Genomic DNA, 27,864 nt, shown 5'->3' with positions numbered 1-27,864 from the left:
ATAAATTAGTACCTGAAACATTTAATGTATGTGATTATAATATTGATTTGCTGTACATCAATAAAGTACATTAAACAGTGCACTGCTCTCTAAATTCAAAAGCCTTTACTGGAGTTTTGCTGACGGTCAAGTCAGGTGAATTACAAAACTGACATATTTTAACAGTTCTGTACAATATGCAACATTTGCTATACCCGTCCATCAAAGAAGACACATTTTAAAATTCACATATTCTTTCTTGTTCAGAAAACTGAAACAAAGTCTGTAAAAAAATAAAAAATAGAATGTTTTGAACATGTTTTCAAATGTTCCTGGATACTCTTGTTCATTTTAAGCCATCCTACATTGAGAAACTCTGATTAACTATTTGAGTTAACACTAACTGAGCTAAACTTGAGAATGAAAATCATAAGGTCATGTTGTCTTTTTTCCACTACAAGCATTTAATGGCATCTTAATGTGTGATCTTAACAGCTTGGCAAAACATTTCCTTCTACATCTCTGGCCTGGTTATTTGCTACTTTTAAGAACCAAGGAAAGAGAACAGAGCAAATCTGATGTGTTATTAAATTAATTACAAAGCAGAGAGGGGAAAATGCACACACAATCTAACCTAGTAGAAAACAGAGGCACACAAAAGAGAAGAGCAGAAGCAATTTGGAATTTTACTTACATGTGGTGAGAATGACTGGAGTCTGGTTATACCTTCTTCCGGGTAGGTGGCCTCTCCCTTGGGGAGATAGGGCTTCTGACCCGAGCCTGTCTCATACATAGACATGGAGCGGCTACCTCGCGGACGGCCGCCGTTTCAAGGCAGATGGACTGGAAGATTCTGGGTACTCTGAAGCGCTTGGGACCTGATAGATACTGCCTGTAACCTGCCGCCTTAGCGTCGTGTTCTCACTTTGAAGCGTTTGAAGCTGGAAGAGACGGTCAGCAACACGCTAAAAAGTGCATTACTTTGATAATGGCCAGTCTCCTGGCACCCTCCCATTTCAGTCATATCAGTTATACATGGATTCTGTCGAATACCTAAGAGCATTACCACAATGTCTATAATCTTACTCTTAATGGAGTCCAGTCTGACCTCTTAACTACTCGTACATCCTAACAAGACTGGCTGAATGGTCATTCTAATGCTTAATCCCTTAATGTTATAAGCAGCATCAGAAAAATAGAAAATCTTTCTTTAGAGGTTATTAACACCATAGATAGAAGAAAGTGTGCATAATTTATAAAACTTAAAAAATGTCAGGTTCTTTTCTTATATAATCTTAGCTATGTCAGTACCCAAAAGGGAAGCACAGTAGATCTAGATTAGCTACTGCCTTCTTATGAAATGGCACTGCTCTAAACATAATTGTAAAATACATTTCAGATAATTTAATTTATTGGTCATATACTGTCTTTTCTGAAGACATCATTCTATTTATTCAAAGTAGAAGAAACCCATGACGACAGGAAAATGCATCTTTTTGGAAACGATTTTGTAAAATGTATGTATACTACAGCAAGTTCAAAATGATCCTCCCACTCCCGTCTCCTTAAATAGGCCAAGGCCTGAATTGTCCAACATCAAGTTTCTGATGTGTTGTACAAATACTTGACAACTCAATGAGTCTGTGGGGAGTTTCTTGCCAAAGTATGTACGTGTATGTGTGTGGGTGCATATATTACACACATACACGTACATACATATACAGACACATAAAAAACACAACCCCATGCTTTTAGAAGAGTGCACAAGAAAGCAGGAACACAAGGATGCTATCATGAAAGAGTTTTTGTTTGCATCTGGGGCCACAAGTAAGGCTGAAACATTCATAAACATACCATGGCGTTTGTTTTTTTGTTCTTATATTTCATTTGTAAAGTCTTTTGATTATGAAGCTTAAGACAATAAAATGCCCTTTATAAGAATAAACTAAACTCAACTGAACTAAATAAGGAAGACAAAAGGCAAAAAAAAAACTTCAATATTACCCTCATCATGCACTTTGTGTATTGCTCCTGTTGAGTTATTAAATGCCAATTGGCCAAGGGAACTGAAACTGGTTGACAAAAAGAGGGTGACAGCATTGCTACAAGGCCCCAGAAAATGGCTGCAATGGAATTATTAAAGCATGGTAGACAATACATATGAGGACAGCCAAGCACAACTGGCAGACAAACATTACACAGATTCTACAAGTGTTCATATGCATCACTGCAACTCTCATTCATCAAGAAGATAAATGGAAAAACAATAACTGGCCAGTTTACTTTATATGCTGATCAGCTGTAAGTTCACACAGTGCCAGATCAAAGACATATGCATATGTACAAAGACAAAAATATGTGTTGATCTCAGTAAGCCTGTTAATCTTAACCATGTCTGTGTCTGAATGGCAGAGAACAAAAAATAACCTTCCAAAGAGTTAGCATATTGTTGACTTGATTACTCTCAGGTATATGGACAAAAGATAAGCAGTGATGTTTGTAATAGTAAAAAAACAAATGATGGGAAGAATAAAAGAGCTTAAAAAATACATCTTGATAATTCAGTTTATAATACTTTCCTTCAGATTTCAGCATTTATTGGTGTATCAGTTGCAGTAGTTAATTTGCAATGCAACCTTTAAAATATCATAGACAAGCTTTGAAAGGCAGCATCATTTAAATAACGCTTATGTATTTAACAAGTAAACCAGCTAACATTTTACGCTGCTGCACAAGGCATTAAGGTAGGGTGGAAAGGGCACCAGAGAATGACTGAAAATGCTTGTCTGGACGGTAGCACAGCTGTCAGGTTGTCTGCAACCTGAGAATTCACAAAGGGAACTCGATCTCCTGAAAAAAAAAAAAAACTATCAGCATGTCCTGTTTGAGTCAATCAAATACAAACTGCTATTTTGCAGCTTGGGGTAAAAATCCAATCTGTATTGATTGTCTAAATGCTTTCTTTTTTATTAATTGGCACAAAGGACTATGGTTTCCTTCCTTATCTTCCCTTACATCTTAATAGTGCTCTGTCCTGTAATTTCAGCTCTCATTCCTGTCTGAAGGCTATTGTAGTGGGAGATCAAGTTACCCACCCCTGCACAAGTTTAAGTCCCCCAAGCAGGAACACATAAGCCAGAAACATATTATTTTTTCATCAACTCACTGGGATTGATTGTTCAACCAACCAATTATACTGCTGGAAGTTGTTTTTTTTTTTTTTAAATACCCTACAGCAAGCTGAATCTCACTATAACTCTACCCAGAAATGCTTGGTAACTTGTTTCTATTACAAAGAACCTAAAATGTAACATTTTTGTTCAGCTGAAAAAAATCCTTCAGAATTTAAATGTATGAAAACATTTACTGAAAAATATGTGAAAATGAGATGCAACAATTGCAAATGTATGGCTGGTTAATGTTAACTCAAAGACAGGTTTACAAGTGTATATGTTTTTATGTTTTCTAACTTACATATTTAGATGTCAGGTTGTGAATTTCAGTTTACTTTGGAGTTTATTTAAAAGTAGCACTGCAATGAAAGGTATGGTAACTGCCCAATTCTTGTCCCCAGTAGAAAGTTACAAAAATAAATAAATAAGTAAAATCACCCCACACACTATACATATCAATATTTGGTGAAAGGAGGATAGACCGACAGGTTATTCAGAGATGCATGAGAAAGAAACCTCTGAAGAGAATGCACAGATGAAAAACACTCATTAAAAATGTGAATAAACAAACAGTAAAATATTATGTTTTATGTATGCATACACTATTAAGCATGCACCCTGTAGTACAAACACTTTTAGTCCTTTATGTTTAGAAGAACACACTTATGTCTAGACATACATGCATTGACATGCATTATGACCAAATCATTAAATGGGGATGGCAATCCAAGGAGCTCTTCAAAATTTGGAGGTCTGTAATATTAGCTGCCTGTTTTCCTCATAAATCCCACCGCTAAGACTGTACATTGGACACCCCATGGTTTGTCTCTGAAAGTACCTTTTTTTGCATGAGCCTGAGCTCATCACTCAGGTTACTGTTCACTTTCATAAGCTGCTGAATCTTTGCTTCTGATGCTGTCAATGCATTTTTAACCTCCATGAATTCCTGCACAGAAACTGGACCATCTGAAAAGTCTGAATCCATGCTCTAGAACAGAAAAATAAGGAGAATAAAATTAATGTTTTGAAACCATACATCCAAGGACAAGTGATGTTCTCAGTGGCATACAGTAGTAGAGGCCGAAGGTGGTCAAGACCATTGCAACAAACAGTGGTCATTTAATTAAACAGCATGTCTTTCTACCTTGAGCACAGAATGAAAAATTAGCACACACCCCAATAGACTCTCCTTTATATACACATATATACCTAAAACCTCACTCAACAAAGGAATGGAACAATGGAACTGTATATTTTGATTATATTTTAAAAATATAAACAAAAATATGAACACCACAAGCATACCCTTCATACCTTTGCCCGACTGGCTTTCACTCCTGTTGGCTCGTGATCTGTGTCCTCGTCGGAAGCCACACTGTCATAGTCAGGTTGATCGTTGTCTTGGCTTTCACTTCCATGCCGGCTACCAATATTCTTCAAAACCAGCTCTATGTTTTCTAGCTCACAAGTAGATTAAAAAACATCCACTTAGATGATGATTTAAAAAAAACTAAAATAAAACTAGCATCAGTGTGCTAGTCTGAGACTAGAAGATTTCCTGTCAAACTTGTAGTTTTGAGAATATTACCAGTCCAACAGACTACTAAACTTTTCTTAGTAGTAATGTTTCAAGATAGTTCTCTCAAACTTTCCACATACAGGCTGTCGCCTTAGAGGAGTAGATAAGATGGACAGGTGGCATAACAGAATAGAACGTAACAGGGCAGGACAGAACATGGGTATTTTGATAAACTAGTTTAAAGAAAACTCAATTAACAACTCTGGCTGATGGTCAGAATTTACCTTTTGGACTTGAAACGGTGTTTCCCTGTTGTCGACGTTTGGCATCACTTAAAATGTCAATTACAAGTGTAGCAAACTCATGAGCATTAAATCTTGCAAGTTTCTGCCTCCCCTGAAAAATAAATACAATATACATACATAAACTTACGTACAATCAACTACTTAATTGTATCATTGTATGTAATTAATTGCGTTTAATCACACCTAAGATTAAAATATGTAATCATAAAATAAGTACTTAAATCATTAAGTAAATATACACTGAATCACAAAAATAATGTAGAATCAACACAAAGGAATTAAAAAAAATAATGGTATAGCTTAACCTTAAAACAATGACCTTAAATCTAAGCTTTTAACAAAATACTACTTGAGAAAGTTCAACCTGAACTTTAATGCCTTCCTAAAAGGCAAGGTGAAAAGGCGGCAATAAGAAAACAAGGTCAATGTATCAAACACCTACAAAAATAACAAAAAAAATCTTGTGTTAATTCTCAAATTGGCATAGCACATACATGTCAAAGTAAAACTAAATGGCTGAAACAACTGATTTAATTGAAAGTACAAATTAATTGAGCATAAATTAAAATTGTGCGATGTGGCAATAATAGTGTAGTGCCCTGGGTCCTGACCTGACCTTTACGTTTAATATTATTGTAGTTGGTATAATAGTGGTGTGCCTTGGGATTTTTTTAAGATACAAAAAAGTGCACCACCACAGAAAAATACTTGGAAAACACTGCTGTACACCTTTGCTTCTGGGACATGAAACTTCTCCGTAGCAGCTATCTCGCTTAAAAACTGACACTGTACATTACTTGGCTGGTCAGGTTGCATTCTTTACATAAATTACCAAAGATATTACAAATTTGAACAAGGGTAGGGATAATCATTACACTTCTATTTCATAGTATTTTGTCATTATATTTGGGAAGTCAGCACTGCAAGCCACTTGACAGACTGGCAAGTTAAATACAGACACACTACAGACTTGTTTTGGTTTTAGTGCCACTCAAAGATAACTTATTTTGCACTTAGATGGTTTGACAATGATTTGACCTTCTTACACAAATGTGAATAACAAAAAAAAAAAAAAAAACGCAAACAAAAAAATGCAATTTTGATTTCTCTAGCATTGGGGACTGCCATAACACCATCCCCAAACTCCACTACATCTGTGTCAGTATGTATAAGTAAAAAAAAAAATGAACACCAGTAGGAGGTGATTGCCTGTTGCCTGCCCTGGATGTCACAATATCTTTTAATGTGTTAAACTGGCCACATTAATCACAAAAATTAACGGGTTAACTTTCCTAGGCCTATATAAACACACTAGGGCGGCATGGTGGTACAGTGGTAGTGCTGCTGCCTTGCAGTTAGAAGACCTGGGTTCGCTTCCCGGGTCCTCCCTGCGTGGAGTTTGTATCAAGGTTATTATAGTTTTGCCTTTTTATATTAGTTTTTATTTCTATATTTTTTCTGACCTTACTTGGAAATTTAGTTTAGTTTTACTTCATCGTGTATTTTTAGTTTTAGTTTAGTTTTTATTTCACAAAGACATTTCTATTTTATTTTTATATCTATTAGTTTCAGTTTTAGTTTTAGTAATTATGACATGGAGCTCCTACAGAGTTTAGTTTTGTGTCACAATCAGATAGAACTGTACATATAAGATTTGGATACGAGTTTAATGTTAGTGGAAGCTTACTGCACTACATGGTGTACAATTTGGTTTTGATTTTGTCTGATAAAAACAAGCATAATCCAAACCAAATTGTGAATATGAACAATTTTATAAGTTTTAAAATATTTTCTCATGAAAATCACTGGGGCTTAGGAAGAACAGGGCTCTTAGACTTGAATCAGTGTGCAGACTCCACCTAGTATTATTGAGGGAAACAAAGAACAGCAAACATGTAGTGTGAAGGTTAGGGGCAGTGAGACTTGAATAGCCCAAAATAAAGGACAGTAAACCCATAATGAACAGAGCAAAAGCAGGTAATAGAAGTACGGATAGGCATAAAACGACAGAGATAGCATCTGAGAGTAAGAACAATATATACATTATCTAAACCTGTTTATCCAGAGCAGGATTGCAGGAAACCTGGAGCCTACTGCAGCAGGTTTGGATGTAAGGCAGGAAAAATCCCCTATATGCAATGAGGTTGATGTTAAGAACTTAAAGAATATGATATTTCAACTATCTATATTGACAGAAAGAGAAAACATGAAAAAAGGAAGACAAATATTTTAAAATATAATTGTGCTAATGGATTACTTTCACAATATCAGGTATTTTGAGTTGAGAATATGAACTAAAAAAGATAAATGAATAAATATAGAATAAATACATAAAACCCCATAGTATGTTTAGTTTTTCATCACTTGGCAGACTCTCTTAGCCTACCTGCCTTTGTTTGTGTCGCTTCATTGTTAAACAATGTTTTTAAAGCAAAAGTGATTGGTCAGCAACAATATGCTGATCTTGTATGATGACCTAGTCAGTCGCTCAATCAGTGCCATTTTATTTTAAAAAACCAGGAGTGGTCACCCGTACACTTTCTTGTATACTTGGATATGGGGATGGATATTTGAGGTGTAAACCACAAGAATTATTATATTTTTATATTATGTACGTTAAGGAACCGTCAACAACAAATCAAATCAAATTAATAATATACTGAACAATTATTATAAAAGTAAAGTTGAATAAATCGGACTCTGCAGCTGCATGAATAAAAAAAAAATGTGTTCAGGTAAAGTACCACTTCCGGGTGATGTATTTGGCCCAAATACACATCTACAACTGTAGTGTAACAACCACATGCCGAATTTCATCCATCTATCTAGTTGCGTTTTTGAGTTATCGTGTTTATATACACACAGACACACTTGCGCACACATACCATTTCAAAAAACGGTATTTTTGGACTCTGGTAGGTCTATAACGTCAAGATTCATCAAAATATCGAGGTTGAATGTTTTCATGATTATTATACTTTTTCTATACCTTGTATATGAGAAAGTAAACACGATTTCTCCTGTGCGAAGTGGCAGGTGAATTGCTGTCGACAAAAAGCAGTCACATGAGAAATAAACTGAAAAGTTACTCACTTGTGATTTTTCTGTCCATATGGTAAATGTTTTGTTGACCAGCACATTCTGATTTCAGCCGTTTCAATTACATCTTGATATACAACAAGCGCAAAGAAAGGCAGCACGTAAATTGCTTTCTATTTCACACGCTTTACACACCCGTATTCAGCTTGCTCTGTCACCACAAATTCTGTTTTAGAGTTAAACTTACAAAGGTTAAAGACTAACGGCAAGAATATTCATTCAAAAACGAAAACTAAAAATATTTTAGTAAGTTATTATTTTATTTCAGTTAGTCTTTCCAGCTACTTTAATAGTTTTATTTAGTTTTAGTTTTTCATTTCGGTTTTGTTAATTATTTTATTTCAGTTTATGAAAACTTTTTTTAATAATAGTTTCAGTTTTGATTTTAGTTTTCGTTAACTATAATAACCTTGGTTTGTATATTCTCCCCGTGTCTGCGTGGGTTTCCTTCCAAAGTCCAAAGACATGCAGGTTAGGTGGATTGGTGATTCTAAATTGGCCCTGGTGTGTGGGTGTGTTTGTGTGTGTCCTGCGGTGGGTTGGCACCCTGCCCAGGATTGGTTCCTGCCTTGTGCCCTGTGTTGGCTGGGATTGGCTCCAGCAGACCCCCGTGACCCCGTGTTCGGATTCAGCGGGTTGGAAAATGGATGGATGGATATAAACACACTGTATATAATGCTATTTACACGCATAAAAACATATACCCACACACAGAGGGAAAGAACATGCCCTAGACTGCAAATTATACAATCATCACTTTAACTATCAGGTATACCTCAGGATTTTATATTCTACCTGATATACTGCTAGAAAAGGTGAACAGTTAAGGCCTATGGGAAGCTGCTTTCTTTTCAGTTTGAATATAACAGCATAGCAAAGTCTACTCACATTTCAATCCAAACTCACTTCTGAAGTCATCCAAACACTCTCTACAGTTATCTTCTTCAGATATGCTTAGAAGGAACTTTATATTCTCAGAACACATTTCCTGTTTTTGAGGCCTCTAACCTCTATGACATTAACTCAAGAGAACATTCTTTCTACTGCATTCCACATCTGGCCCTGTCAAATCCATTGTTTTAGATTACAAAATGTTTTTTTTTTTTTTTGTTTTTTTTTGTTCATGAAATTTAAATTTATTCTGGTTGATACTTCTGAAACAAATTAAACATTATGGCCAGCTTTGCAATCATTCTAGCTGCACTAGATACTATATGAAGTAAAACTGCACTTGAAGAAGGCACACAACTCCAATTCTCCAAAATTAAACACATTAGCTGGCAGTCAAAAATGTAACCACTTCATCATCTTTACCAGGGTTAAAATAAAATGAGCTCAGCAGAATATGTGTGCCATCTTGTGGTATTCTTGGAAAGTGCAGTACATTTAAAATTTCATTGGGAAACATCCTTACTTACATTTATGCATACTACTAATTTTAGGAATCATACAATTACTAATACTACATTTGTACATAATTTTTGTGAAAATGTTCTATATCATCTTATTTTATTGGTGGTACATTTACATTAATGAATTAAGTTTTTTTTAGAATTTTTGACAAAGAGAAAGCTTTTCGTTCATGCTTTTAAAAGCAAAAATTCCCAAACCTACTTACATAAATTTACCTCACAGCATAGGATTATAGGGTCCTTCGTGTCTTGTACAAAGTACAGTGAAAATTCTTACTTGCTTGCCTATGCCAATCAACATGAAATATTAATTGCAGGAACAAACCATAAACAGGGCACCAGGGCTCACTCATGCACTTACATACTGTACACAAGGCAAATTACAGATACAACTCAGTAAACTATGGTGCATGCAAGCAAAAATGCAAAGATATCACGAAAGCACATTTTGTTCAAATTCTTGTTGAAACCTCTCTTTGTAGTCTGCAATTTCCTACCATTTCAAGCTAAACACGCACTTTCTTGGCATTTTGATTGCACAATATATCAGTGACATGTCACAGTGTAAACTATTCTCGCTATTTGCTACTTTATGCTAACTCAATACAAATAATTCAATGAACAGGCTAATGGTCACTACATATTTTGACCAGTTCACACACATACTCGCACACAGAACACATGGCAAGGTTATAATAATCTGCAAGGTCATCAAACAAGATAGTCACGTGAGATGTGGAAGTTTTGTTGGTGAAATATTGAATGTTTCATCTCATGAAATGTAATTATTACAAAAATACTTTAAAATATTCCATGACAACTGAGTACATTTTTTTAGTATTTCAAGGAACTCTAGGCACTGGATTGGTTTGTTAATTTTTCATTGCATTATAGGTTTCCCAGGACCTGTACAAACCCTAAAAAAGATTAGCAAACCAATAAAGTACCAACTAATCACCCAGGAATCCAATACCCTTTTTAAACACCATTAAACTATGTGGTACCCGGCCGGGCTCCCAGGAGGACCGGACGAGGGCTTGTGCCTCCTCCAGACCGCGAGGGGGCATCCGTCCTGGTTATGTTGGGGGCCTCGGGTGAAGGGCTTGGAAACCCAGCCCTGTAGGGACCTGTGGCCACCGCCAGGCGGCACCCCAGTGCCTGAACATCCTGAATATTATGATAGTGCCTGAATATCCTGGGAGCGGAGAATATTCCTGGTGGGAGCGGAGAATATTCCTGGTGTGGCGGAAGTGCTGGGGGGAAGACGACAGGGGACACCCGGACGGCTTCCGGGTGCACAGCTGGCACTTCCGCCACACTGGGGCGTGGCTACAGAGGAATGCCGGGAAGCAGCTGGAGCCCGATCCGGGTTCCTATTTAAGGGGCGGCCTACCTCCAGTCATCGGCAGAAGTCAGGTGGAAGAGGACGGAGCTGGAGGGAGGACTAGAGGCGGCCAGGAGAAAGGCAGTGGAACTGAGAGGCCTGGACATTGGGGGAATCGGTGCAGGAGGCACTGGGGTGAGTCGTGTACGTGAACTGTAAAATATTTGTAAAATAAACAGTGTGTTGGGTGAAACATCGATGTCCGTCTGTGTGTGTCCGGGCCAGCGTCCACAACTATTAAACCATTAAAGAAATCTTTTTGGAAAAGAGGTTAACAGACTGGTAATGACCACTGTTTCAGGCAAATTAAAATACTCTCCAGAGGGATACTAGAAGGAGCAGAAAGCACATTCAAACCTACTTCAAAATGCTGGTACATCCTCGCTACAATAGTGAGGAAAAAAAAAAAAAATCAACAGCATTACTTTATATATAACATTCCAGTACTCCTACAAGTTAAGCATATCCAGGAATGTAGTTTTGATATAATTTGTGAATGAATGTATAATAATATGGTGAAGCTGGAAACGAGTTAGAAGCTAGTAATGCACCAAACTATAATGAGAAAACAGTCTTACCAAATATCTTTTTAAATTTTCCAGTAATTAAATGGACACATTTGTAATAGGGGTTGCCACAGTGGATCATCTTTATCCGTATCTTCCTGTCCTCTGAATCTCGCTCTGTTACACCTATCACCCACCTGCATGACCTCTCTCACCATATCCATACTACTAAAAATTGATATTATGCTGCTCACTTGCAGAGAGAAACTGCTGACAGCAAAAATAAATATATCAAGTAGTCATAATGATTTAATTTTAGGCAAAGAGGCACTATTTATCTGAAATGAATGAGCATCTGGAAATTACCTATGGAATTTTAAGACTTCAGACATAGTGGCACTTTGTTTTAAGGTGATAAATGAACAAAGCATAGTGAAGACGACTTGTAATCCACCCTTTAAACATCTACTAGATATTTAATAATCTGTGGTCCAAGATGGGTTAATACCTTCAGTCTGTATAATTTTTGACCATCTAAATGAATAACCTTGCACTTCCATGCTCCTATTACCTGGAAGTAGTAAAGTGCCAAAGTCACTGCATATAAATCACATAAATTAATGTATTATAAGGTGTTACCTGGTTCCTTGTGGAGGAGTATTCTGGGTTCACTGGAAGGAATGGAACAAGTGTTGTTTCAGTGACAAGTGTACTATGGTTCTGTGTTGCTAGCCACACTGCAAAATAAAAGATGTTACTTCATTTAAAAGTTGTGCACATAAAATTAGAAGCCCATAAAACATAGTGTTAATATTACATAATTAGATTTTGTGCATTTTAAATGACATATTCATAAACAGAAATTAAGAGTTGAGAATACAAAATTCATGTGAGAATATTTTGAGGTACAAAATTGTAATAAATATGAGGCTCGCCCTGAGCCACTTCATTGAACTGAGACAGGATTTATGTGCTCTGCAATGGTTTTCTATACTGAGTAATAAAGTCTACTCTGACTACTTATGTAGTTTTTTCTGAAGATGTTTTCTCCACAACACTGTGAACTCAGATTTTTTTCATTCTACTAAAAAGGTACACACACACAAAACACTGCACTTCATACAATATATTATCCAGGTGCATTACATCTTTGTTTTACAAATGTACTAACCTGCATCAGTTTCCCTTCTGTCTACTTCATCATACACATCCATGGCAAGTTCTTCAAACAAATGGTTACTGAGCTACAACACAATCCAAAGGAAGATCATGATAGTTAACCTTTTATTCAGAACACTTATACATTAAGCATAATAGGGAAAATTAACCAGAATTGAAAGTTTGGGTTTAAAATATGAATTAACTAAGGGGCTTCACTCGCTCACCCCCGTGTTCAGTTTACCAGATATACAATTGAAAGAGATTGTTATTTTCATGGGAATTGTTACATATGCATTATTTTCACTTTTACTATAAAAACTTTTGTAAAAACAATACTTGTCCTTTATTTCCGGCCCCTTTCGTGGTTACATCTCTTTCTCGCCAGACGTATTATGCTGCTCTCGTTGTTTGGGGGTGAGAAGGGGGCTCGCTAAGGATATGCTGTCGGATCATCTGCTGTCTTTTTGCTGCTTGCGAGCTGCCTCTTCTGCTTGTCACATGTTGTTGTTTTAAGAACTGGGAGCACATGATGCGTGTCTACCAAATGCAATCCAACATCTGCTAGGTTAGATGTCTGTGGACTTGTTTTAAATGATGGCTCACTGCCTTGTCTCGTGTGACGTTGTAAAAACAATACTTGTCCTTTATTTCTGGCCCCAGGCGTGGTTAAATCTCTTTCTTGCAGGACGTATAACGCTGCTCACGTTGTGAAGTCGGGGGTCGATCATTTTAAAGCCTGTACAGCCGCTCTTCTTTTTGCCACTTCGTGTCTTTGCTGCTCGCATTGTGATCACTTCTCCGTGATCATAAATATACATCCGACCAAATTATGTTTTCTTTGAAATTAAACATGTCGTTGCTTTAACGGTTGCGGGACCACATATTCTCATACCGTATGTTCCATTATTGTGTACATCTACGCTTTGTGCATTGAATGATGTGAATTCAAAAAAACTTTGTTTTCTGCTCTGCCTTTTATTTCTGACCTCGCTTTGCCCTGCTATTTTTTTTTTTAATCACACCTGGACCTGATGATTAATTTCCTTTTGTTTGCGCTAATGTGATCTTTTAGTCGTCGACACTGCATTTATAACGTTTTGTTCTTTATACTCTTTATATACACCGAGAGCTCTGTATCTGTGTGTGCTGCGTGCCTTTACACTACTGATTTTTTTTTTGCTGGTCGTGCTCTGATATTGCTTTTAAATAGGGCGTGTTTTACAAGAATCTCATGTTCTATATCCCCGCGATCTTTCGTCTTGCGGGTCTTTCATTTGTCTTCCGTGATCTTAATGTGAAGATCACGTATCATCTCCAAGTCATTCCCTCCCACAGGATTTTTTTTATAATAGATATTTACACATTTTCCTGAACAAGTCACAAAACTCACTGTAATAGCATTAATTCCTAAGTCCTCATATCTGTGTATGGTGTTTTGCAGCTAAGAAACCGTTCTTGGGAAAAGGCAATAAGCAGGAGAGATTCTTACATGCTGTGGCGGACGGGACGCCCCTTCGATGGGTATTCAGGGAGAGCAGCCCTGGACAGTGCAGGCCACCCCCCTGGGTTGGAGCAGTGCCTCAGTCTCTCGCAGGGCTTAATGGGAGATGGAGTTCTCCACATCCCTGTGGGGATTCAGGGGTGGCCGACAGGGGGTGCGGCATGGGTCTCTGAGCCCAGCTGGACGAAATCTTCAGCCCCACCTGTGGGTGCAACCGGAAACAGGTGATCAAGCACCTGGAGCACTTCTGGGTGGGCCATAAAATGAGCCAGCAACCACCACTCAGCAGCCAGAGTGAGGTGGAAGGAGGACAAACCTTGTGGAGGAATGGTGGAGAAAGAGAAAGAGAAAGAGAGAGGGGCGTTTTGGTGTTGTACTTTGTGCTTTGGGACTGTGTTGTGGCTGGGGGACACGAGGAAGACGTACCCCTCCAGCTGAAGAAAATAAAATTTTATTTATTTTTATACGTGCCTCCCGTGTCCAATCTGTGTCGGGTCGGGCACAATATAGTGCCTTTGTTACAATGCAAAAGACCACAAAGCATGAAGTGACAATCAATGACATGAAATCTTATGGAGCGATGAGTACAAATTTGAAATGTCCAAATTACATGAAGACCCATGGCATTATAGACTTAGGGCTGTGCAGTACAGCAAGACCATGACGGCTAAATATTTACTTTCTCTTTGATATAATGAAGGACTTATAATTTTGGACAAATTTCTCCTGCTTGTTGCCTTTCCCCAAGAAAGGTTTCTTAGCCGCAACACACTATACACAACGACGTCTTTACGGACATGAGGACTAACAGAAGTTATCATTGCTGCCTCATGGATAAAGAATTCTGAGATCAAATCTTAGGTCAGGTACTGTGTGTACAGAGTTTGTACATTCATTCTTCCAAGTAATCTGTACATTGGAAACTTTCAATTTTCAACTGCAGCTACTGCTGTGCCAATGTGAGTAATCCTAGTGATGAGCCATCTTCACATACAGGGTGGTTCACGCCTTTTGGACAGTGCTGTTGAGACAGCCATCAGCTGTTGTTTTCCACAACTATTAACTGGATAAATGAGTTAGAAAAAAAATTGCGCAGTATGAAATTTTTGATTGTCATGTGGTGGGCATGAGTAAAGCATAGCTTCTCAATTATAGCCAAAAGTGCTCAGCTAGTATGAGAAACATGCCTTGAGTGCAGCTGATAGCTGGGTTACTCAGCTTATCCAATGCTTCACTAGAAACAATTAAATTCAGTCTTTTGTGCAGCTTTTACAAACTCTTGCAATGTGAGCAACATCACTTTATACAGTGTTGAGAACTACATAGTGCCTCATCAGTGACAGTATCCCGGTCCAAGTGAAAACATGTTAAAACTGCTTTCTGTTTAAAGTAAGAACAGGAGCAAATACAGTGAATTACCTTGTCAAATATAAATTTGAATTCTGGATTTGATTTTCTGAAAAGCAGTGGTCATTACAGATAGAACCACCTCACCTCAAACAATACAATAAAGTCATAAAGTCATGTGCAAAAGTTCGCTGATGACACTGTTATTGTGGGCTGCATCAGGAGTGGGCAGGAGGAGGAGTACAGGAAGCTAATCAAAGACTTTGTTAAATGGTGCGACTCAAACCACTTACATCTTAACACCAGCAAGACCAAGGAGCTGGTGGTGGATTTTAGGCGGCCCAGGGCCCTCATGGACCCTGTGATCATCAGAGGTGACTGTGTGCAGAGGGTGCAGACCTATAAATATCTGGGAGTGCAGCTGGATGACAAATTGGACTGGACTGCCAATACTGATGCTCTGTGTAAGAAAGGTCAGAGCCGACTATATTTTCTTAGAAGGTTGGCATCCTTCAACATCTGCAATAAGATGCTGCAGATGTTCTACCAGACGGTTGTGGCGAGTGCCCTCTGCTACGCGGTGGTGTGCTGGGGAGGCAGCATAAAGATGAAGGACGCCTCACGCCTGGACAAACTTGTTATGAAGGCAGGCTGTATTGTAGGAGTAAAGTTGGACAGTTTAACATCTGTGGCAGAGCGACGGGCATTAAGCAAACTCCTGTCAATCATGAAGAATCCACTGCATCCACTGAACAGTGTCATCTCCAGACAGAGGAGTAGCTTCAGTGACAGACTTTTGTCACTGTCCTGCTCCACTGACAGACTGAGGAGACTCTTCAATTCCACCCGGGGGAGTAAATGCTAACATTACTCAAAGTTATTGTCTGCTTTTTTATTTTTTTCATTTTTATTACTATTTAATTTAATATTTTTTTTGTATCAGTATGCTGCTGCTGAATTATGTGAATTTACCCTTGGGATTAATAAAGTATCTATCTATCTATCAATCAATCTAAAGCATTAAAAAAATAAAGTGATTAAAATACATAATTGAATATGGCTTAGAATGTCCTTATTTAAATTTTTCAAACTGCAGTGCAACATTTGGATGCAGTCATCTGTATTTTTCATATTAGAGTGGTATATTTTATGGGAGTGAAGGTTATGAATACAGAACATTTCTAATTGTGTGTCCTCATAATAACAAGTATAACAAGAAACACCTCTATGACTTAATTTCTTATTTTTAAAATCAGCACATTATTCATTTTTCAAACAGAAATGTTGTCAATCTAGTTTTTACCTGATAAATACCTTGACTGATATAGAATATAGACACATTCTACTTAATAAAGATGTTTTGTTTATTTATATTTTAAGTGATCTGTGATACTAACAAATTTGTAATTGGGATTTCTAGTTATTTCAGCCTCCAAGTAAAATACTTACTGACTGAAGCTTCTTCTTTGCAGCTCTGGCCAGCTCAGACAAATCAAGGCTACTGCAAGATATAAAACGACATTTATATTTATGCATCTTAATTAAATACATGAACCAGATAATAAAGAAGGATACTTACGTGTGCCTTATCCAATAACAGATGCATAAAAAGAAGAAAAAGTGAGAAGGAAAACTCTTTGAAAGAAAATAATCAAAACGAAAGATACCCAACACTGGGAATGGTGCTTTGTGTATGCTTTAAGAAGCTGCATGAGTGAGAATAACTGGTCCATGTTCCAGTTAAAACTTAACTTTTCACAAGAATTGATTAAAACATGCAAAACATAAATAAATTAGTAGTTAAATCAAAATTCAAGTAAAATATAAATAGTATACAATTATAAACCCAAAATAAAGCAGAATGGCCTCTTATTAGCCTAAAATTAACATTTTAAAATAAATGAAAAATGATGCATTGTAGAAAAGAAAAAATTAAATAAAAAAAATAACTCATACCAATTTAGGCTCTGTATGCTGTGTATAAACTTACCTGTCTGCCATGTGGGGAATTATAAAGTGCTGTTCTTTTTTATGATCTTAAGGGATAAAGAAAAAAAGTTGTAAACCAAACACGCATTACAGAATAGGTTTTTCGATGTGTGAAATAATTTTCTTCTTACCAGGTTTTCTTCCACAGAGATAGAAAGCTAGCCTGTCTGTGAGCTCATACTGTATTTCAACCAAACGGTCTGCCAAGTCATGATGGCCAGACTGCCTAAATAATGACAAACAAACAAGCACATAAAACTCTACTACTCTGACACTGTTTGACAGCAGTACACATGTATATACTTACTATGCACCTAAACATATAAAATCAAACCATAATAAAAAAATCACAACACAATCATCAAACCTACGTACAGTATTTAGCAAACAGATACATCAAGGCCGTGAGCTTTTCAGGTTAAAAAAATAAATAAATAAATTTTAAAAAAGTGTATATTAAAAGTGGAAGATATTTGCAATTTATCCATCCATCCATCCATCATCCAACCCGCTACATCCTAACTACAGGGTCATGGGAGCCTGCTGGAGCCAATCCCAGCCAACACAGGGCGCAAGGCAGGAAGCAAACCCCGGGCAGGGCGCCAGCCCACCGCAGGGCACAAACACACATACCAAGAACACACTAGGGACAACTTAGGATCACCAATGCACCTAACCTGCTTGAATCTGGACTGTAGGAGGAAACTATTTGCAATTTATATTTTTAGTATATCATGTGTTTATATTGGTATAAAACAGACTGTTGTAAGAACACTGTTGTATTTAAAAAAATAAATAAAAATAAAAATATACCTTGCACATTCAATTGGGGTTTTGCCACTAGCATCTAATGCTCCTGGATCAGCACCATACACAGCTAGCAGCTCTGCTTGTAAGATTTGTCCAGCTTTTGCTGCAACATGAAGAGGTGTGTTTCCTTTCTCCTAAGCAATAATAAAGTACATAAAATGTCAGTTTATGGCACGATATTCTTAAATGCCAAAATGTTGAATCTGTGATTAATCTATCCTTGAAATGTAATAGTCTCAACCTACTGGATGAAAGAAGTTGGCCTGGGCTCCCATTGAAAGCAACCGTAAGCAGGTTTCCAAATTTCCAGTCCTCACACTTGAATGAAGTTGCTGAGAAAAAAAAAAAAAAGAGTCATTCTGTTTAATAATGTATTTTTTAATTTTTTTTTTTTTTTTGCAAAAGTATCAACAAATATGAAGATGCTCATTAATGTAACAATGATTGTTTTAAGGCTTTAGGAAATCTGAAATCATTAATGTATCTGAAGGTGGGATAACAAAGCCAATGATCTCAGTCTCCTCTGGGATGATTATCTTAAGATGGTGAGTTCAAAAAGTTCGAATTACCTCCCATCCATGAAAGGAGATTACAACCCTTCTAAAAATAACAAATATGGAGATATGCTGATGTTTATGAAATATACTGTAAAAACTGTGAAAATTAAATAAAGTGGGACTTTATACAATTTGTACTAAAAATGCAAAAAGGGGAATTACACTTACTTTGAAACTACAGACAAAACCTGGATGGCCTTTATTATAAAATAGAGGTTTACTACATTTTAAACAAGCAGATGAAAAGATAACAGAAAAAAAGAATGTTCAAAAAATTCCGGAAAAAACAAAACCAAAAAGGAGATAGGTTAAGTCTAAAATAGAGGTGAAAAAGTGATTTGATGCTGAAGAGATTTTATGATGCGGACATCTTAGGTTTAGATCCAGACACCTTTATGTGTCAAGCTATTCAACTTCAGCTACCTTTGTGGACTGAAAATACTGGGCAAATTCATTTAAAAAAAAGTCTCCATCAGTGACAGTGGCAAAAACATTTGATTCAAACTTGTGAAATTGCTTCAAATAAACTGCTACAAACAAAAAAGATTACATTTAATTTGATACTAATAAAGCATTTTGGTACAAAACAAATGAATGCACACAACAGAGGTGCCTGCTACACATATTCATGGTACACAAACATTAGGTTTAAAATACACAATTAACCAGATGTCTACCCAAAATAAAAATACTACTTACATAAGGCTATAATTATTGTAACCATATAGATAATAAATTAGGGCTAGTAAACCAGTAACACAGATTATCTGCATCTTTGAGACAATAAATAATCCCTATAATAAAAAACATAAACTTTTGGTTTTCAGCATTAGTATGGAATTAATCTTTGCTACAATAGAAAAGTAATTAACTTTTTCTTTTAAGCAGTCCTAGATAAAATCATCCGGCAAGGCATAGACAGTATAACAAACTTTAATACCACAAAAATGCAAATTATATTATGTGGCATCAGACTCCAACCTTGCTAAGGTCCTTGGCAGTAATACTGTCATCTTCTCGGCACGGCATACGATGTACATAAGCCAGCATCTGGTACTTGGCTCGGATAAACTCGGCTTTCCCTGGGCTTCAACAGAGATAAAAAGGAACTCATGTTATTAGATATCCTTCACATCACAATCAAAGACTGTTCAAACAAAATAAAAAAAATAAATAAATAAACTAAAAACAAAAATCTTTTTCTCCTTAAAAGGGCCATAACAACCTACTGGCCAACTTACAGCCTGTTCATTTTAAACACAAAGGTATAGTTTATCTTTTGCATAAAAGAAGGCTTATGAAGAGCACTTGCTATATACAGGTACAGTAGTCAGTGCTGCTCTGCACATTGTGAAAAGGCAGGTACACAACAATAAGCCAAATATGACTGGTACAGAGTCAGGTTGGGGAGTGGCATTTGGGTACTTTGAATGGCACCCACTTCATTTTGGAAACATAGATAATGGTGGATAAAATGAAACAAAGATCAAAATGCATTTATGTTGATTACTGTAATGAATGGTCACACAGCCAGTCTTATGAAATGAAATTAACAATCTAAAGAGCTAGTTTTAGCATCACAGTATATTAGAGTTCATTATTGTCACATGGACAGGGTACACTGAAATTCTTACTTGCATAAAGATTAGCCTAACAAAGAACAATACTCACTGCAGCTTGTCCTGGGTGTTGGCTTTGCGCTTGCCACTCATTAATGATGTAGGATCCAAGAGGGAGTGCTCCCATATTGAATTGGCACCATTGCTGTACAATGTCTGTACCATCTGCAGAAAGAATAAAGTATGTAGATAAAAAAAGTAATAGTGTACCCTTGACAGTTTACTGTACACTACTGATGGCCATTCAATGTGGCTAAAAGATCATAAAAAGTTAGACACAAGAAAAGAAAAATACAGCACTTAAAGATGTAGTTTACTTTCTATGCTAAGAAAGCTTTCTAAAGCATCTTATTGCACAGTTAAACCACTAAATGTTATTGTCTTGGATAGCTGCACACAAAAAAGGGAAGCTTAATAAAGATCATATTTTGATTAACTAAGGCAAAAGACCCTTTACCTGCAGCTGTGTTGAAGGCCATACTGTGTGTGTTAAATGTCTAACTTGTGAACTGTGTCGCCCCAGACTGCGGTGTACACTACAGCAATCATCACAGAGAAGAACGCCTCGGTTAATAGAGGCCCAGTGCGGATCTGAAACAACAGAAAGAGAAATGATAAACATACTTATTTATGACAATACAGAAAAGAAAAGGATCCAGCCATTAAGCTGGCCAATGAGTGGAAAGCTCTAAAAGTTAGAAACTGAAATAGATCAATACTCAGTAACTTTTTTTTTGGCTTGAAAAATTATACCTTTTTTCCCCACAATGGGACATTGTCAAATGCAAGTGCAGGCCAGTTATTTTTAAAATGCATAAACATGTCTCACTTTAGAATGCAATTTCAAGTGGTGAATATACTGTACAGTATATACCAGAATTGTATAGAAATAACTTTCCTAACTTAACTTTTAATTTTACATTAGGTTCCAAAATATCCCAGAAAATTCTTGAAGAAAATGTTAAGAGACTTTAGGATTGTGCATGTACTACATCACATGTATATCTACCTTAAGTTAAAAGAAGAAAGCTTCTGGTTTAGTGAAACATCTTGTGCAGAAGTTTATTTTACTGTAGAAAATAAGTTCATTAACAGAATGCCATAGCATTTTATTTGCCCAAAGTGAAAGGTGGTTGTATTATCATAAAAATGTAAAGCATCAGGTCACACAGTGAGATGAGACATTAAGGCAGCTGTACAAATTAATAAATATATAAATAATATACACAAGCTGAAGCATGTACACAGTATTTGTAGAGATTATTACCAAATGTTAATATTATTGCGCATCAGTGAGGCATAGTGGTTAAGCCTCTGCACCTAGGACTTCAAATTCTGAGGTTGTTTCCTAGCAAATACATACTGGTCTAGATGTACAACCCTGCCAAATGTAACCTTTTTAACCAAACAGGAAATAGTGATTTTTATGATGAGTGAGTGAATGAGTCAGCCTCATACACACACACACACACACACACATATATATATGTAAATATATGTGTTTGTATATCTCCTGGATATCTACAGGTATACTGATATAGACTGGGTAATGTGTTAGGAACGAAAGAATGCCACATCGTTTGATGGAAATGAAAATAATCAACCTACAGAGCCCTGAATTCAAAGACGCCCCAAAAATCAGAGTGAAAAAATTATGTGGCAGGCTAGTCCATTTTGCCAAAATTGAATTGCAGCAACTCAAAATTGTACGCAGCACTTTGTACGGCCCCTGTGTTCTTGTATACATGCCTGACAACATCGGTGCATGCTTCTAATGAGATGACAGATGGTGTTGTGGGGGATCTCCTCCCAGATCTGGACCAGGGCATCACTGAGCTCCTGAACAGTCTGAGGTGCAACCTGGTGGCATTGGATGGACCAAAACATAATGTCCCAGAGGTGTTCTATTGGATTTAGGTCAGGAAAGTGTGGTGGCCAGTCAATGGTATCAATTCCTTCATTCTCCAGGAACTGCCTGCATACTCTCACCACATGAGGCCAGGAATTGTCGTGCACCAGGAGCCACTGTACCAGCATAGGGTCTGACAATGGGTCCAAGGATTTCATCCTGATACCTAATGGCAGCCAAGGTGCCTTTGTCAAGCCTGTAGCGGTCTGTGTGACCCTCCATGGATATGCCTCCCCAGACAATCATTAACCCACCACCAAACTACTCATGCTGAATGATGTTACAGGCAGTATAATGTTCTCCATGGCTTCTCCAGACCCTTTCACTTCTGTCACGTGCTCAGGGTGAACCTGCTCTCATCTGTAAAAAGCACAGGGCACCAGTGGTGCATCTGCCAATTCTGGTATTCTATGGCGAATGCCAATCGAGCTGCTTTTTGAACAAAAAGGAAATGTTGCTGCACATTTCTATATATGGATACTGCTAAGGAAGTTACCGGCACCTTCGCAGCACAATATTTTGCAGGGCCTAGGCTTCCTCTCACATTGAGGACAAAAATCAACACCACCTCCAACTGTCATAATCTTTATTATTTATTTTCAATTTAAAGCACTATAGCAGACCAAAAAGCAGTCAGCGGGCAGGGGAGAGTATTACAAAGGACCACACATTAATGCATAAAATGACGTTTGTAAAAAGTTTAAAGCTACTTTATAAAAACTATCAGCCTTGGTAGTCTAGTTGGAACCTTGCGTCAAAGTCTTTTCTAATGCTGTTAAATGAGTGATCAGCAGAGAAAGCTATCCACTTGCATGTCAAGTTATGGCCATTTCACAAATCACACTTCACAATATGCTTACATTTATATTTATTTTAAAAAAGGGGCTAATCTATACTAATAAAAGGCAAAGCCCTCACTGACTGACTGACTAACTCATCACTAATTCTCTAACTTCCCGTGTAGGTAGAAGGCTGAAATTTGGCAGGCTCATTCCTTACAGCTTACTTACAAAAGTTAGGCAGGTTTCATTACAAAATTCTACGCACAACGGTCATAACTGGAACCTACTTATGTACATATATACGGCCACAGCCTGCAGCTCAGTCGCCATGTGAGGCGGAGTTGCGTCCCTCATCGTCACGCCTCCCACATAATTGAGTGCCTGCCCATATAAGGCTGTCCGTCAGCAGCAATCCAATAGACACACTGCCGCTAAATATTCGCGGGTGAAGGACTGTGCTTATGCAAACGAAGATGAGATGGTCAGGGATAGAATAATGTTTGGCACAAACTCAGCAAAAGTGCGAGAGAAACTTTTAAGTGCCAGGTCTTAGCTAACATTAAATAAAGCCATGGACATGGCAAGATCGCACGAGATAGCACAAGCACAGCTGAGAACCTTCGATGCATGTACTCCGAGCGGCTCACGTGAACTGACTGTGAACGCAGTACGCAGAGAACAAGTATGAGCTCCAAAGAGCGCTGAACAAAAAACGCATTACACAATTGAGAAGGCAGCAAAAGAATATGAAGCGAGTGACGCATATAAGCATATTCATAAGTGCAGCTACTGCGGAAACAAATCACAGTGTAAACCTTTAGTTTAAATTAAGTTCATAGACAGGCTGCCGCTGGCGTTTGTCATGCCTATGACGAAAACGATATTCGCGAGATACAAGTTTAATGAGAAGACGCAGGGTATAAACAAGACTTTTGATCACTTTGTAACAAAGTTAAAATTGCTGTAACGGATTTAAAATTGCTGGTGAAGGACTGTGCTTATGCAAACGAATAGGAAAGCAAGGTGTAAAGCTTAACTTTAAATTAGGTTCATAGACACGCTGCCGCTGGCGTTTGTCATGCCTAAGACGAATACGATATTCGCGAGATACAAGTTTAATGAAAGGACGCAGGGTATAAATGAGACTTTTCATCACTTTGTAACGGAGTTAAAATTGCTGGTGAAGGACTGTGCTTATGCAAATGAAGATGAGATGGTCAGGGATAGAATAGTGTTTGGCACAAACTCAGCAAAAGTGCGAGAGAAACTTTTAAGTGCCGGGTCTGAGCTCACATTAAATAAAGCTGTGGACATGGCAACATCGCACGAGATAGCACAAGCACAGCTGAGAACCTTTGATGCATGTACTCCGAGCGGCTCACGTGAACTGACTTTGCAGGACTGGGAAAGGTAAACCCATGCATGCATTATGTGATGTCTCAGATAAAGAGGAAGACGAGCTGTTTATTGATGCAGTAAGAAAGGAACAACCCTCTGAATCTGAACAAGCCTTTGTAGACATATCAATAGGAAAGCAAGGCGTAAAGCTTAAGTTTAAATTAAGTTCATAGACACCCTGCCGATAAATATTCGCAGGCAAATCCACAACTTAATACCGGGAATACCTGTTAAACATCTTAGATTCATGAGTACCGCTTTGGGTAGTGAACACTTCGATGAATGAAACCTGTTATCTTTACAATGGTTGACAAACATGGAATAACTTGAACATAACACATCCTCTAAATACGAACCTGATTGAAAGAAATAATGATAATCAAATCATTGATGATAGCAACACTCATAACAGTCACAAAACAATTACTGTACATTGACAATCATGTTACGTTATTTTTAAAATGTTTCCTTTTCTTTTTCATAACTTCTTTAACACACTACTTCTCAACCGTGAAGTGCGGGTATTTTGCTAGTCTAAACAATATAAGATATCATAATTATAAGCCTGAAAACGGTAAGCTTGACTTTGAACAGAGTCATCTACTAAGGGGTCATTAAATTTGTGGGTCATTATGGCCACATGATAAGAGTTAAATTCTTACTTGCATTAGCTAATTAACATGCAAAAGGTAGGTACTCTCCAGGACCCCAATTAGTTGAGTATAACTACTTTACCTACAGAGGCTAACTGATACCTGGGTGTACTCGGCACTTATCCATGGCAGCACAGACAACTATAGCACATATGGGAAAAATATTAAAGAGAACTTGGATGGAAGAGGGGAAACCATACACTGATCATACAACTAATCATGTTACCTCCCCAAAGATGTTGAAACCACATCTAGAATGGAAGGTGAAAAATTACTGGAGTGACTTTAAAAAGGAACCCTCAAGTTACATGGCACAAGTCAGAAGACTTTAAAAACAGAAATGACATACTAAACAGGTAGAGAAACTATTAAAGAAGAGATTGAAAAGCTCCCCAAAACCTTTTGACATATCAGTGCAGAATCCATTCACAGCAATAAGTGTGGACCTAATTTGCTGACAGTTAATTGGGCTGATCAACAATAACTTGTCTGCATATTCAAATGACCTGGCAGAACTGACAAAGTTGTTTAAGGAAAACAACCTGGCTTGCGGTACTGTATGACACAGTGCCAATTCACATCATAATATTACTAAAGCATGTCACATAATTTAGGATTTCAGCTATCCAAGATTGCAAATTCTAGGAGCCCACACTGCATATTGGAAGCACAGGTGCCCCAAATTAAGAAACTGCTTTTACCACCAAGTGGTTCACATTTTATATAGTTACAAACACCTAGATATTGTGACTGTTGAAAATATTACCATGAATGTCACAGACTGGCACTGTGTACTAAAGATATAAAGATATTTTTTTCTCTGGGTTAGTGTAGACTTATGATCATTGCAAATCCTTTTTCAACATTGTTTTAAGTTATTTCAGACAAGCTTAAAATATCTGGTAATAAAAATACCACTATGTCCTACACTACATTGTTTGCACATTGACTTACTGTATTTTGCTCAAGCGGAAGATTTTTTAAATAAATTTCTTAAATCATTTGAAACTAGAGAAAATCAAATTTCCATTGCATGGAACTGTATAGAGATCCTTGGACTCTGACAAGTATTTTATGTTATTCTAAAATGAATCTGCTGCGCTCCTGCCAATGTCTCTGCTAAACTCCTGTTCTTTTAATTAAAATGAGATGGGGTAGTACAGGGGGCTCTTTAATTACTAATTTGTTCTCTTCTCTTTGGGTGAGTATGGAAGTCTTAGAGTGGTGTCTTGAGATATATGATGGATTCAGAAGATATTCAGACCCCTTCACTTTCTGCACACTTCATTGTGTTGTACATTTAATTTTTTTTAATGAAATGGGTAAGTTTGCCATTTTCTCCCCCATCTACACTCAATCTAAATCTACACTCAATAACTCACAATGACAAAGTCAAAATATGTTTAAAGAAAGGTTTGCAAATGTATTAAATTTAAAACTAATCTCTCATTCATGTAAGTGTTCAGACAGTTAATTCAGTACTTTGTTTGCAGCAATTGCAGCTTTAGTCTTTTTGGCTTAGTCTGTACAAGGTTTGAATACTGTGGAACCTCGGGTCACGACCGTAATTCGTTCCAAAACTCTGGTTGCAACCCGATTTGGTGGTGAGCCGAAGTAATTTCCCCCACAGGAATGTATGTATTAAATACAATTAATCCGTTCTGGACCATACGAGCTGTATGTAAATATATATTTTTTTTAAAGATTTTTAAGCACAAAAATAGTTAATTATACCATAGAATGCACAATGTAATTAATAGTAAACAAAATGTAAAAACATTGAATAACCCTGGGAAAACCTTGAACAGAGAAAACTAACAATGCAAGAGTTCACGCTATAGCCTCACGAACCACTCTCTGTAAACACTTTTTTTAATGAGTTTTAAGCATAGGGAAAAAAATGAACGTTTGAAAAATCCGTAATTTATACAAAACCTAACCATAAACAACCAAGAAAACTAACCTTGCATGAGTCGAGTTCTGGCATGATGGAAGTGAGGAGGAACTGGGTGGAAAGGAGATTACAGTTTTGAGGTAAAGTCTGTGATGATGCGGGTTCGCTCCCATCTTGCTTCCGGGAACCCTTAAACCCATCAACGTTGGTAATGTTACTGATGAGCACGACAGTGAGGCACTACAATGGAGCAATCGGATGGTGGAAAAAGTGCCAAGTGCTTTTATTAAAATCAATAAAACAACAATCAAAAACAAAGTCCAAATTAAATAAAGTGCAGTGCTTTCAGAATCCTTCAATAAATAAATGATCTCATAAAAACAGAAGCCAAGTGGAGGCTAAAATCCAACAGAAAAAAGTCTTCATTAAATACAACGAGATTAAAACAATGCTCGAATCAGTCTCTTTAAAAACAAACCAGGTGCATTCTTTAACTGCCTTCTTGCACTCTCTCTCTCGCTTCACAGGGAATGCACAGGAGAGGCTGAACACATGCGGAAATCATCGACACGTACAAACCTGAAAGGAAACTGGCTTGTTTATCACCCAAGTGTCTGGTAGTGAACAGATGCAAACGTTTGGCAAACTTTTTGGTCATAACCCGATTTGTACGTGGTCCGAGACGTTTGTGACCCAAGGTTCCATTGTACGTGGATTTGGGCAGTTTATCCAATTCTTCCTGGCAGATCATCTCAAGCTCCATAAGAATGAACAGCAAGTGTCTGCAAACTACCATAAGCCAGTTTTCACCAAAAATGTTCTTTGGGGTTTGGCTTGGCCACTCAAGGACAGCAAGAGATTGGTCCT

The 27,864-nt window shown here is 37.3% G+C and overlaps 1 protein-coding gene across 1 annotated transcript in view; it reads right to left on the bottom strand.

Moving 5' to 3' along the window:
- The window catches only part of git2a (G protein-coupled receptor kinase interacting ArfGAP 2a), a 71,669-nt gene that overhangs the window by 19,716 nt on the left and 24,089 nt on the right, over positions 1-27,864 (bottom strand). Inside the window, 16 exon segments of the mRNA XM_039771788.1 lie at positions 674-794; positions 796-920; positions 3,991-4,140; positions 4,467-4,609; positions 4,956-5,067; positions 12,017-12,114; positions 12,549-12,621; positions 16,836-16,887; positions 16,966-16,971; positions 17,377-17,422; positions 17,507-17,601; positions 18,189-18,319; positions 18,431-18,517; positions 19,724-19,829; positions 20,414-20,526; positions 20,819-20,952. Coding sequence (XP_039627722.1) covers positions 674-794; positions 796-920; positions 3,991-4,140; positions 4,467-4,609; positions 4,956-5,067; positions 12,017-12,114; positions 12,549-12,621; positions 16,836-16,887; positions 16,966-16,971; positions 17,377-17,422; positions 17,507-17,601; positions 18,189-18,319; positions 18,431-18,517; positions 19,724-19,829; positions 20,414-20,526; positions 20,819-20,952 — 1,592 coding nt within the window.

This window comes from Polypterus senegalus, chromosome 12 (assembly GCF_016835505.1).
Source record: "Polypterus senegalus isolate Bchr_013 chromosome 12, ASM1683550v1, whole genome shotgun sequence".
Taxonomy (NCBI): Eukaryota; Metazoa; Chordata; class Cladistia; order Polypteriformes; family Polypteridae; genus Polypterus; species Polypterus senegalus.
Note: the sequence above shows the minus strand (reverse complement) of the source record. Positions and strands in the feature narration are given on the sequence as shown.